Genomic DNA, 14,767 nt, shown 5'->3' on the forward strand with positions numbered 1-14,767 from the left:
ATATGCCCAATTCAGTTGGTATTCTAGACGAGGATCTGCTGGTGCAGACCCATTTCTAATTACCTGCAGGAATGCACTTGTATGTTCTGGTATATGCAGCAGAAGCAGCCTTTTTACAAATATACATGTTGAAAAAATGAATTTTATAGATCTAACAGCTTCCACGTTGGAGGTGGCAATTTTGTACTTCCGCGTATTAGTGTCGAGAAAGATAAGTTCTTGGTTTTCAATATTTTTGAAAGTGACGTGGTAAACCAGTTGTCAGAAAAGCTTTGTCTTTTTGTAGATGACACCCAAAAGCTGTAAAACAAAGTAGACATCCTGGAAGGTGTGGAAATCATGAAGAAGAACCATGTGAAGCTTAAGGAATAGTCTAGAGTGTGATAGCTAAGACATATTACTAAAAAAAAAAAAATGCAAGGACATTGGGGGGAAACCCCAAGGAAGTCGTACAGTATGGGGTGAAATTCCTCTGCATACAAAAGAAGAATGGGACCTCAGGTTGACTGCAGATGATGATCTTAAGGTGACCAAACAGGTAGATAGGCAAACAGGAAAAGCCAGAATGTTTGGATGCATTAGGAAAGGAATGTCCAGCAGGAATAAAGATATGAAAGTGCATCTCTGTAAGTCTCTAGTGAGACCTCAACTGAAGTACTGTGTACAGTTTTGGACATAACTGTTCTGTTGTGTGGCTACTAAAACAACTGACGGCCTTTGTCATAAAGCACATGACCCTTATTCTACCACAATATCACCTGTATTTGTTCATACCGGAATTGGCGAACGCCGATATGGTACTATGTAAGCCACATTGAGCCTGCAAATAGGTGGGAAAATGTGGGATACAAATGTAACAAATAAATAAAAAAATAAATAAGGAGAGACTTAACTATCTAAATATAAACTCTGGAGGAGAAATGAGAAAGGGAATGCAAGAGTTCTTTAACCGTAAGCAGGAGGGAAATGAGACAATTCGTGTATTCGCCTATAAGTTACAAGAGAAGTTAGAAGTGGTGCTTAAAATGAATAAGAGACATTTGGGTGAACCTGAAGAGACTCTCAAGGAACAGTTCATGTAGATGTTACAGGAAGTTATGATATTAATTTCAATATAAATTTATTGTTTATATACTGCTGTATCCCCCCCTAAGGGTTCACCATGATTTGCAACAAATCAATAAGAGAGAGACATCAGAGACAAATAAGGAAAAAAACATCATTAAATATACAAATTCAAAGCATAACAACACATACCAGTGAAGTAGTATCATACAAATTCAGTGTATAGCAACAGATGCCGAAAAAAGAGGAGATGCTCAACCCTCATTTATCGAATAAAAATGTTTTCAATTTCTTCCTAAGAGCAATGTAAGAAGACTCTAGGCGTATTATCACTGGTAAAGAATTCCAGACTGGAACTACCATAAAAGAAAGTAAAGAACTGAAATATTTTTTAAAAACCGAACACTCCTGGCACTGGGAGAACAAAGTACCAAAAGTTTTTTAGTCATACAGAGTGTCAAAATAAAAAAATCTTTAAACATATCGATCAATAACTTTGAGGTAACCCCATATAGCACTTGAAATAACAGACAGGCTGCTTTATTTATTTATTTGTTACATTTGTACCCCACATTTTCCCACCTATTTGCAGGCTCAATGTGGCTTACATAGTACCGTAATGGCGTTCGCCAAGTCGGTTGATAACAAATACAAGGTTATATTGTGGTCTGATGAGGTAGGTGTGTGTCAAGCACCATGAGGGTCAAAGGGAATGCAAAATTGTTCATTGTCCTATACGATCATTGGTTATGCTGTGTTGCTGGGTATGGTGATTTACGGTGGATCGGTGGGGTAAACCTTTTTGAAGAGGTTGGTTTTTAGTGATTTCCTGAAGTTTAGATGGTCATGGATTGTTTTCACAGCTTTTGGGAGTCCATTCCATAGTTTAAGTCCTTTGCAATTTGGGTAATGTAGGTTTAGATATGATTGTGAAAATCTGATTCTGTTTCTGGCTGGTAGATCTATGAGGTCTGTCATGTACGCTGGGACTACGCCATAGATAATTTTGTGGACCAGGGTGCAGATTTTGAAGATGATCCTTTCTTTGATTGGGAGTCAGTGCAGTTTTTCTCGGAGGGGTTTGGCACTTTCGAATCGTGTTTTAACAAATATTAGCCTGGCTGCTGTGTTTTGGGCGGTCTGGAGATTTTTTGTGAGTTGTTCTTTGCATCCCACGTAGATTCCGTTGCAGTAATCTGCATGGCTTAGGACCATTGATTGTATGAGCTTTCGAAAAATTTCTCTCGGGAAGAAAGGCTTTGAGTTTCCACATTGAGTAGAACATTTTCTTTATTACGGAGTTTACTTTAATCAGTATGGGGGAGATTCTATATATATGGTGCTTAAAAAAAATCAAAGCTGAAATCAGTGCCAACTAAGCGTATTCTATAATCGGTGCCTAGATGTGCTTCATTCATATTTCAGTGCCTAAATCTATACACATCCATTTATATCAATGAAAATATGGTGTAAATCCAGCATATGGATTTAGGCGCACTGGGCCATATTCTATAACTAGGGGTGTAAATTTTGGAACGCCCACAAAATGCCCATTTTCCTGCCATGCACAGTGCACGTTAGAAATTCAGCGCACATCGTTACAGAATACGCTTAGTGACCTGTGTGCCTAAATTCTAGTCCGTGCCAATTAGTGCGCATTACTGCTTGTTAAGTGCTGTTATCATCACTTATCAGCTTGTTAAGCTACGTGCATTGTTATAAAATCCACACCGATTTCAGTGTGGATCTTTAGGCGAGCTATATGGAATCTGATGGTGTTTGCTTATATACAGGAAGCCAATGTAATTTTTGCAAGGAAGGGGTAACCCTATTAAACTTTTTCAGCCTAAATATTAAGCGAGCGGTTCTATTTTGAATCAGTTGACGTTTAGTCGTTAGTTTGGTTGATCATCTCAAATACAGAGAATTGCAATAATCAATGTGGGAAAGAACTAGCATCTGAACTAGCAAAGCAAAGGTAGATTGATCAAAATAAGATCTGACCAGTCTTAACTATCTCAGTTTAGAAAAATGTCTTCTGCCACAGATGATTAATTTGTGATTCAAAGGTCAAAGAAAAATCCAAAATAATTTGCAATATTCTGGATTCTTTTTCAACAAGAAGGGATAATCCAAAAGGGAGATCGATCCTATCAGGAATATTAACATTGGGATTATGAAACCACAATAATTTTGTTTTGTTCTTATTCAGTTTTATCATATTATCTATAGCCCAATTTTGAATAGAGATGTTTGAATACCTCTAACATAGACGTATAAAGGAGTCAGGTTTTTTTTGCAATAGAAAGGAGATATTGGAATTAGGAGTCATTAGATGAGGAGGAAAGAGGGCAGGTTCAGGAGCAATGTAAGGAAATATTTCTTTACAGAAAGGATAGTGGATGTACGAAACAGTCTCCCAGTGGAGGTGGTGAAGATGTGGACAGGATCAAAATATAAGAAAGCATGGGACAAGCATCTAGTATCTGTGAAAGAGAGAAAGGGATTGTAGAGACTGGATTGTTGATTTCCAGGCCTGCCAAGTCTCCTGCTTTCAGCGGGAGACGCCTACTTTTGCAGGTCATCTCCCACACTCCCGGCCAAGAAGCTGGGATCTCCCACTGAGTGACCTCTTTGTCCAGCGGGAACAGGAAATGCCTTCATAAAGCACCATCTCATGCTGCCGCTGATCCCACGTCAGCAGATGACGACGTTTTATGAAGGCTGCTAGATGGGGAGACCACTCCTGGCCATGAATCAGCTGTGCTGGTGCAGATCAATGGGCTGGGATGGGCAGAGCAATGGGCGGAGTTGTAGGTGGAGCTGGACGGAACAATGGGTGAGGAAGGGCAGAGCAATGGATGGTTAACTTGATTCTCACTCAGTGTGGACCTCTCTCTGTTAACCTGCATTAATTTTTGACACTTTATTGAAATTTGCATTGGGGGGGGGGGGGGGGGGGGGGGGGGAGGCTAGCTCATTATTTTGACATGTTTATCTTCAAACAGTAGCAAGACATAAACATAGGAACTGGTCCACCATAGGCTATAAAGATCTATTTTTTAAGCAGAGAGCTGTTTTTAAAGCTACACAAAGGTCCTCCGGTCTCCTGTGATTCAGGGACAGAACAAAGCCAATCAAATTTATAGATTGCTATAAAAGAGGGTTCTGTAATACAATGTGTAAATTGTTTATATCCATTTTCTATTACATGAACAGCTGCTTTCCTTTTCTCATTTTGTTACTGGCCAACTTTCCATCGATTCCTGGGCTTCGTGCCACATCAGAACTTGCTTCAGCCTCAATCGCTGAATTTATGACACGTATTCAAAGCTGGGCCACCACGGGTCTTCATGTGTGGTAGCTAGGAAATTTCTCCCCATCTGAGTCTCATCACCTCCACCTGCGAAAGCACAACCCTTGCAGCAGCAGCCCTCTGACCAGGGCCACGGCTCCCATCTGAGTCTGGCAGCTGTGCACCCTGTAGCTGGCAGCAGGTATAACTATTTTTCAATGTTATCATCATCATCATCATTTCTACAGCACAAACAAGATGTACACGGCAATCTGTAATTTTACAACAGGTTACCTAGGTCCAGAGGTCGATAAGCACCTATTTTTAGTCTATTTTGTAAAGACATATAGATGCCTACGTTCACACTTAAAGTATGCCAAATCTTAGTATGAATGGTAAGAGGATCCATGAATATAAATGTTTCTTTAACTCAACATTGGCCAAATTCTTCATTGATCCAACCATACTCTCTTTTAAATTTTTAATAATTTAGATGCATAATTTTTAGTGGTTTAATATCCTCAAATCTTAATATTGTAACACTGTACAGATGGATTGCCACTGGCCACTCTATGAGTTTAACAAAACTTTGGTGCCTCGACCCTGACGCAGATGGCTGAAACATGAATTCATGTCGGGAGAGGTGGCCCATATATTTGAAACAGATCATGTGCATATGATAAGGACACTGCACTAGACAACCAGACATCACCTCTCAATAAGTCCCAGGGGGGTTTTGGAGAGGGTTGAGTTGGGGACAGGTAGGACAGAGGTGTATCAGAATCTGGTAGGAGTTGTTCGCTAAGGGGATTAGGTAGAAGAAGAAATCAGAATTGGAGGGGGACTGAGGACCACCTGGCACAATGACAAACCCTCTTAGCTGGGTGTCAACCAATATTCAGCCAGGACCAGGATAAGCATCTTATCTGATAACTACAAGTAGTTCACATTTACCCATATATGCCCGAATATTCAATGCTAGTGCCTGAACATAACCCAGCATTTAATATCTGGGACGAACCTAGCTGAATATTGACTGGTAAATAGCATTTTTTTGTTTGTACAATTTTATGAACCACTTTAACATCCAAATCATCCAAACTAACTCATTTTGTTACTGGCGATGTCATTGATGACAAGTCATTATTTCATTCCAGTAGAAACTCAATGGCATTAAAGCTTTCTATATTTTATTCTTCTCAAACTAATTCTCTTAAACGTAAATATGGAATAGTCATCCAGGATACAATTTGTCTCATACAAATTTACACTTGCTCTGAAGGTATAAATTTGTATATCTATAATGTCAATTTTGTAAACTAACATTTACATATACATTGCATGCATGTTTATAATGCTATCATATAAGGATATAAGTGCGCTCATATGCTATTCTGTAAATATTTGACTATCCGGCATAGCATGAATTTGAAGAGGGTTTTCACATGGCCAGAGCATGGGAAGGACATAGGAAAAGCTCCACCCTAAGTACAAAATTTACAGAAAACCATACATTACACACACTCCGGCCAAATTTATGCATCCACAATTATGCCAGTTCCACTATAGAATGGGCTCTGACCAAATGGTCTTGGAGAGGAGGGCTTAAATGGAGACACCCAGTTATAAGAATTACACCCTATCTCCCGGATTCTATATATGGCACCCAAAGTGAGTGTGCTTTTAAGATGCGCACACAAATAAATTGAATAATGAGCTCTGAACCATCAATAATAAATACATAAAAATAAATAAATAAAATAATAAATAAATAAATAAATAAATAAATAAAATAAACAAAAAATAACTGGGTTCTGACAACCGCTATTCTATAAGGTATGGTGCCTAACTCCAATGGTGCAGATCTCAAAAGGGGGTGTGGCCAAAAATGTGTGTGCGGAATTACAGAATACTGCCTAACCATGTCTAACTTGGGTGTTGTCATTTACATCAGGCTTCAGCAGACATAAGTCCAGCATCAAAAAATTAGGCACAAGATCCTTGCTAAAAGCTATTCTATATAAGGTGCAAGCCCTTTATAGAATAGTGCTTAGCACTGAATCTTTTTGACGCCTAAGTTTCAGTGACATTTATTTGAATTCCCTCTTATGTGTGCATACACATATTTTATAAAATACATGTCTGTAGTGGAACTGTGCCCCAACATTGCCCAAACTATGCCCTCTGGAACATCTACATGAGGATCACCTAAAAGTGAGCGTGTTCTTACCAGCACACCCAATTCTGTTTTCTAATAGCTCTTTTCTGTATGTAATACATGATTTAGCCGCAATGGGCTAGATTCTATATATGGCGCCTGAAAAATCCATGCGGTCAAAAAAACACATCTAGGCGTAATCTCTAAAGTACACCTAAATTTTATAGAATAGGCTTAAATTTCCACGCGGTATATAGAATAAGCTGAGCGCCTCTCCACGTGATCAAATTTGGTTGCATCCATTTAGGCCACGTTTTACTTGGCGTAAATCCCAACATCTAAATTAGGAGCAGAGCGGGTGTATTCTATAATAAGGCGCATCGATTTTAGAAAGGCCCTGTCCCGCCCATGACCACACCCCCTTTTCAAATATGCGACTTAGAATTTACATGCACCATGTTACAGAATATGCTTAGTGAGTTATGTGCATAAATCAGAAATTAATGCCAATTAGTGCTCATAATTGCTTGTTAACAGCACTGATTAGCTAGTTAACCAATTAACATATGCACATTGTTATAGAATACGCTTTGATTTCTGCATGGAAAGTAAGGCACGATATTTAATTTGGGGGAATGTGTGTCACCAGAAACATAGCCAGTAAACATATGGATCTCTCAATGCTAGCAAGGGTGGCCAACTCACAGTATCCCATAAGGAGGATGCTCATTTTCAAACAGGAGGACACAAATTGTTTAGAATTCTATAACTTCTATAAATAAAATGTAAACAAAATGCAGAAGAACTTGGGATCAAATGATCAAATGTATGACCCACATTTATTTCTATTTAATTTATTTATTAGGATTTATTTACCGCCTTTTTGAAGGAATTCACTCAAGGCAGTGTATACCAAGATTAGTTTGTGGTAATCCACTATATAGAGCACTACCATAATCAACCTCAAAATAACTCATGTCTGAATTATTGCAGCTAAATCAGTTTGACTCTAATGAAAATATAAGCATTTTATGAGCCAAATTTGATAAAATGCCAATTTAATAGCTGTCAAAAACTGCAATTTCAAATTCAGCTCTGAGAGTCTGACATGACTCCTAAAATGTGTACCTTATAAATCAAATGGATTATCACCATATCCACCTTTACAGAAGAATTAAGTTAGGAGGACAGACTGATTTCCTCCTAATCCAGGGCTTCAGTTTCCCTAAGATTTGCCTTCAAAGAATTTGCCTTACTCCACTGCAAGCATTCAAGCTGCTCATTCTACTATTAATAGTCTGGCATCAAAGGCTTTTCCACCAAGGCAGCTGCCCTGCTTTTCAATGCTAATTTTGCCCGTGATAATTCCGCCTCAAGTTGGTCCTGTTAAGTTCAGAAAGTTATTTTTCAACATTATACCTGTCAGCTCTCAGAATATGACATGTTTTATTTAATATTTTATGAGGCTGAATAAAAATGAGGACAAACAAAATCATGCAGCCAGAAAAATAAATAAATAAATAAATAAATAAAATAAATAAATAAAATAAAATCTTCAACTGCTCGTCATTCAAATAAGTGCTAGGTCTGGCCTAATTAACATGACTTAGTATAGAGTGTCAAAGACACTACCATACAGGCAACAAGATGAAATATCTTAACACATTTCATCAAAATGCAATGCCCTGTTTTAAAAGGATTTCTGCAAGGAAGATTATCTAACTGATTATGCAATGACTCCAAACAAAAGAATGTCAGGCAGTAGCACAAAGAGGCATTCTTCAAACATGAAAAACTTGCCATTTTAAAGATGGCAGACGTAGATTATATTTCATACAGTAATAACTATAGTACAGGGGGAAACAATGTCGCTTTAAACTAGACCTATTGGGTCACATTTACTAAGACGCTTCTTGTTTTCGTTGCCTGGGAGTAAAATTAATAACTTTTTGGTCCATATTGCTCAGCCTTGCTGCTGAACTCATCTCTTATGAGGCTGCTTTTAAAACTTGCACCCATCTTGTTTCGAAAATACGCGTTGCCCCCGCCCCTTCGCCGGAACGTCCTTAGAGATGGACGCTCTTAGAGATTGTCATCTTACTTTTCACCATTTTATATGTAATAAAATCTCCCAGAACCTCTGTTTATCTTGTTTGTGTGTCTAGCAGGCTTATTTTCAAAAGAGAAGGGTGCCCATCTTTCGACACAAATCAGGAGATGGGCGTCCTTCTCCCAGGGTCGCCCAAATCGGCATAATCGAAAGCCGATTTTGGGCGCCCTCAACTGCTTTCCGTCGCGGGGACGACCAAAGTTCCCAGGGGCGTGTCGGAAGCATAGCGAAGGCAGGACTGGAGCGTGCTTAACACATGGGCGTCCTCGGCCGATAATGGAAAAAAGAAGGGCATCCCTGACAAGTACTTGGCCAACTTTACTTGGTCCATTTTTTCTTGCGACCAAGCCTCAAAAATGTGCCCGAACTGACCAGATGACCACTAGCCTCTATGCTAGCCTCAAATGTCATACCCAGCTCCATGACAGCAGTATGCAGGTCCCTGGAGCAGTTTCAGTGGGTGCTGCAGTGCACTTCAGGCAGGCGGACCCAGGCCCATCCCCCCCTACCTGTTACACTTGTGGTGGTAAATGGGAGCCCTTCAAAACCCACCACAAACCCACTGTACCCACATGTAGGTGCCCCCCTTCACTCCTTAGGTCTATGGTAGTGGTGTATAGTTGTGGGGAGTGGGTTTTGGGGGGGGGGGGTTGGGGGGCTCAGCACACAAGGTAAGGGAGCTATGTACCTGGGAGCTTTTTCTGAAGTCCATTGCAGTGCCCCATATGGTGCCCGGTTGGTGTCTTGGCATGTCAGGGGGACCAGTGCACTACAAATGCTGGCTCCTCCCACGACCAAAGGGCTTGGATTTGGACATTTTTGAGATAGACGTCTTTGGTTTCCATTATCGCCGAAAACCGAGGACAACCATGTCTAAGATCGACCTAAGTGTCAAGATTTGGGCGTCCCCTACCGCATTATCGAAACGTCCATCTTGTTTTGAAAATACGCGTTGCCCCACCCCTTCGCCGGAACATCCTTAGAGATGGATGCCCTTAGAGATGGTCGTCCCCGTTCGATTATGCCCCTCCACGTTACTATTTATTTAAACATGGATATTTTTCTAAAATAATGGCCTATACCTATATCAAAAAGCTGTAACATGAAAACGTAATTTTTAATGCTGCTCAGATTAGGTAGCATATATTTTAACCTTGACGTAATACTTAAAGTAATTGAAAAGCAAAGTTCCAGCAAAAAGGTATGACAGCACACATTGTTAAAACAATGTTAATAATATGCTAATAAATCCATTAAGCAATGCAAACTGTAAAAAAAAAAAAAGATTATAATAACTAATTGTTGCATCATCAAACCAGATGGGAAGCAATTATATATATTCATAATCATTTGCTGTACCAAACATTAAACAGAGTTATAGAACTTCTAAATGTATAAAAAAAAAGCTGTTCTAACAAACAAAAGATATGATGGTGAATAGGCTCCTTTTTCTAAATCTCCATGGCACTTCAAAGAACTGGGCTGTTTTTGCCTCAGGTAGACTTTCACTAATTTGTAATTCAGATGTATTAAACTTTGCCTGCTAAATATGACAAATTATACTTAGGCTGCGAAGTTACCATCTAATGAGCTATGAACTCAAACTTTCATTTCCCCAGGAATAATTTCTTTATTGCATTTTATATTTTATTACAAGGCACAGTTTGACCTTCAAGTACTATAATTAAGGTTTCTCAAAATGTTATAAATTCAGAGCCAGTACGCAGTTCTAATTCTTATTCAATACTCCAAAGAGCTACTTATTTTTAAAAAGTAATACGATGTACGAACGCGAATCAGCAAAGCACAAAATGAGGGCCCCTTTTACCAAGCTGTGGCAAAAGGGGGGCGGAAGCTGGCAGCCCCCTTTTACCGCAGCTGGTAAAAAGGAAGTCTCGCTTTCCTACAGGAAATGGCTGGACGGCAAGTGCCATTTTGGGAGGAAGCCCTTACCGCCACCTATTGAGGTGGCGGCAGTGCCGTAGCGAGGGCTAATGGCACCCGGGGTGGGTCGCCGCTGCGCACCCCCCCCCCCCCCGGGTGCAGCACGGCGCGCCCCCCCCCCCTCTGCGGCGTCACCCTCCTCCGGAGCGAAACCCCCCCCCCGGACCGCATTCTTACCTGCTGGAGGCCCGATCCGCCCCAAGTGCACGTCACTCGGAGCTGTGTCGGCCCCGCTGGTTCCCTGCTCTCTCTGCCCCAGAACAGGAAGTAACCTGTTCCGGGGCAGAGGGAGCAGGGAACCAGAGGGGTCGGCACCCCCGAGCGCGTGCACTCAGGGCGGACCGCCCCTCCCGCCCCCCCCCCCCCTTCCTACGCCACTGGGTGGCGGTAAGGGCTCCTGCATTAATTCGGCAGTAACCGGGCAGCGTGCAGCACTGCCCAATTACCGCAGGATACACCCTAGCACTACAAAAATAAATACAATTTTGTAGCGCCAGAAGTGACGGTGCACTGGGGGTGGGAAGTACTGCCGGGCTGTTGCTGTAGCCTGGCGGTACTTCTTGTATAGCGAGCGGTAAGCCCGTACTGCTGCTTAATAAAAGGAGCCCTGAGGCTCCAATTGTTCTTTAAAACGTGAGAAAAAAATGCACATTAGAAACCATAATACTAATTTATGTTCATATGAAAATTCTAGCACTCATTCTTGGAGGAGTAGCCTAGTGGTTAGTGCAGTGGGCTTTGATCCTGGGGAAATGGGTTTGAATCCCACTACAGCTTCTTGTGAGTCTGGACAATCACTTAACCCTCCAAATAAGTACCTGTATATACCAGGGGTGTAACCAGACTTTGGCAGGAGGGGGGTCCCGAGCCTGAGGTGAGGGGGCACATTTTAGCCCCCCCCCCCCGGCACCGAAGGCACCCCCCGCCATTGCCGACACCCCACCCCGCCGCCGCCAGCACCACCACCACCAACTTTGACCCCCCCCCCCGCCAACAATACTCTCGTCCCCCCCCCCCCGCCCGCCCGCCGTCGCTTACCTTTGCTGGCGGGGGGACCCCAACCCCCACCAGCTGAAGTCTTCTTCCTTCATTTGGTTTCCGAGTCTGACATCCTGCACGTACAATGTGCAGGACGTCAGACTCACAGAAACAGAACGAAGCCTTGCGATCTGCAGGGCTTCTTTCTGTTTCTGTGAGTCTGACGTCCTGCATGTTGTACGTGCAGGATGTCAGACTCAGAAACCAAACGAAGGAAGAAGACTTCGGCTGGCGGGGGTTGGGGTCCCCCCCCAGCAAAGGTAGCAGACGGTGACGGCGGGTTGACGGCGGGAGGGGGGTTGAGAGGATAGTCGGCAGGGGGGTTCAGGGCCAAATCTATGGGGGCCCAGGCCCCCGTGGCCCCATAGTAGCTACACTCCTGGTATATACTATGTAAACCACTTTGAATGCAGTTGCAAAACACACTGAAAGGCAGTATATGAAGTCCCATTTCCCTTTCCCTATTTGAGATTCTGCATGGAATGTTGCTAGTGGAGGAGTCGCCTAGTGGTTAGTGCAGCAGACTTTGATGCTGGGGAACTGGGTTCAATTCCCACTGCAGCTTCTTGTGACCCTAGGCAAGTCACTTAACCTTCCATTACCCCCTGTACCTGTATGCACTATGTAAACAATCTGTTCAAGCAGTCCACTTTAAAAGCTTGGTATGTCCTTCCATGGAGAAAAAGACATGGAGGGGCATAATCAAATGGGGCGCCCAAGTTTTCCTGGGGCTGTCCTCGCAGGACGGCTCTGTGAAGGGGCGAGGAAACCCGTATTATCAAAACAAGATGGGCAGCTCTGTGAAGTGGCAGGGAAACCCATATTATCGAAACAAGATGGGCGTCCATCTTTCGTTTCAATAATATGGTTGGGGACGCCCAAATCTCAACATTTAGGTCGGCCTTAGAGATGGTTGTCCTTGGGTCATCCTTAGCGATGGTCGTCCTCGGTTTTCGGCGATAATGGAAACCGAGGACACCTATCCCAGAAACGACCAAATCCAAGCCATTTGGTCATGGGATGAGCCAGCATTCGTAGTGCACTGGCCCCCCTCACATGCCAGGACACCAACCGGGCACCCTAGGGAGCACTGCAGTGGACTTCACAAATTGCTCCCAGGTGCATAGCTCCCTTACCTTGTGTGCTGAGCCCCCCAAACCCCAACAAAAACCCACTCCCCACAACTGTACACCACTACCATAGCCCCAAGGGGTGAAGGGGAGCACACCTACATGTGGGTACAGTGGGTTTGAGTGGGTTTTGAAGGGCTCACATTTACCACCATAAGTGTAACAGGTAGGGGTGGATGTGCCTGGGTCCACCTGCCTGAAGTGCACTGCACCCACTAAAACTGCTCCAGGGACCTGCATACTGCTATCATGGAGCTGGGTATGACATTTGAGGCTAGAATAGAGGCTGGAAAAAAATTTTATAAGTTTTTTTTTAGGGTGGGAGGGGGTTGCTGACCACTGGGGGAGTAAAGGGAAGTCATCTCCGATTCCCTCTGGTGGTCATCTGGTCAGTTCGGGCACCTTTTTGAGGCTTGGTCACAAGAAAAAATAAACCAAGTAAAGTCACCAAGTGCTCGTCAGGGACGCACTTCTTTTTTCCATTATCGGCCGAGGACGCCCATCTCTTAAGCATGCCCCAGTCCCGCTACACTGCCAATACGCCCCCGTGAACTTTGGTCGTCCCCGCGACGGAAAGCAGTTGAGGGCGCCCAAAATTGGCTTTCGATTATGCCAATTTGGGTGACCCTGAGAGAAGGACGCCCATCTCCCGATTTGTGTCGTAAGATGGGCGCCCTTCTCTTTCAAAAATAAGCCTGATAATGTCTTCTAGGACTGGTTTCAAAATGCCCAACAAGAAGGTCCAAGAAAACAGGGCAGTCCATCTGTGGGCGAAACACGGCATCATTGGTTGAATAAATTCATCTTCATATAGATTTCGTCATCTGCTTTGCTTTTTGGGTCACCATATACATGTAAACTGTTTTAAAATGTAGTTGCAAAAACCACAGAAAGGCAGTATATCAAGTCCAATTCCCTTCCTTAACCTTTTTAGATTTCTCATAGTGAGGTTCTCAGCTTAGCAGAGTACCGAGAATTCTTCCACTGATTATCACACAGCCTTCTCACGTTCTGCTTCATCCTCAGGACCCAGATACACATGCCAGCTGATATTTTTAAACGCTGACTGTTGCCGGCTAAATTAGCCCAGGATATTCAGTGCCAGACCATGTTCGGGCATTAGTACAAAATATTCAGGGTTAATTATCAATGTCTTTTTTAGTTTAAATATTCTTATCATGGTAAGCTGTCATTAAGCCACACTGAGCCCGCAAATAGGTGGGAAAATGTGGGATACAAATGCAATAAAATAAATAAAAAAATAAATTATCCTCTCCTCCATGTCTGAAACCGCTTGACCTACATTTCTAATGTTAAAATATAAGTGTCCGAAAAAGCATTTACAGAGATTTAAAGGGCTGCGTGGGCATCCTATAACATAACAGTTTACAGTAATAAGTTGAGAGATGTGGTAGCTGTGTTAGTCCACTTTTATTACCAGTAATAAGTTAAAATTATTATATAAATGGAAGCTTCTAATAACTACTGTAAATATAAAACAGTGCTGGATATTTAAGTTTACAAGTCTGTGCTGCAGTAGATTACATGAAATGTTTTCTTAATTATTTGTCCTGAAGCTAAAATCCCTTGGCCCCTCATTAGCAGATATAAAAGGAATCAGCAGAGATGGAGGCAAGAGGGCTGTGTGTCTTCAGGACACAAAACAAGCAAGGCTGTGATTTTCTTTCATCAATAAACTGGCATGCTACAACAAATAAGGCAGACATGAAAAGCAAACAGACCAAACAAGGTAGGCATTAAAGTTTAAAGTGTGATTTCTTACCTCCTTGTTCACACAGCTGCTGTGCTAAGGCATCCTTGAATATAACTTGACCCCTGTGAGTAGCTGTAGCCCTAGAAACATGAAGAGTAAAATAAAAAGATCACTCTACTGAGCTTATTTGATTAATCAACGCTCACTTCATTTGTGGGGGGTTTTTTTTAATAACATTTTAAAACAAGGATAAAGAAGGCCAGTTTGCGTCAACATAAGTAATGCCACACTGGGAAAAGACCAAGGGTCCATC

General features: G+C 42.3%; 1 protein-coding gene across 1 annotated transcript in view; it reads right to left on the reverse strand.

Moving 5' to 3' along the window:
* RELN (reelin) overlaps positions 1–14,767 on the reverse strand; it is a 568,089-nt gene that overhangs the window by 353,776 nt on the left and 199,546 nt on the right. The window contains exon 4 of the mRNA XM_030217170.1: positions 14,524–14,594. Within this exon, the coding sequence (XP_030073030.1) occupies positions 14,524–14,594 (71 nt within the window). The remainder of the gene's footprint in view (positions 1–14,523; positions 14,595–14,767) is intronic.

This window comes from Microcaecilia unicolor, chromosome 10, assembly GCF_901765095.1.
Source record: "Microcaecilia unicolor chromosome 10, aMicUni1.1, whole genome shotgun sequence".
NCBI lineage: Eukaryota > Metazoa > Chordata > Amphibia > Gymnophiona > Siphonopidae > Microcaecilia > Microcaecilia unicolor.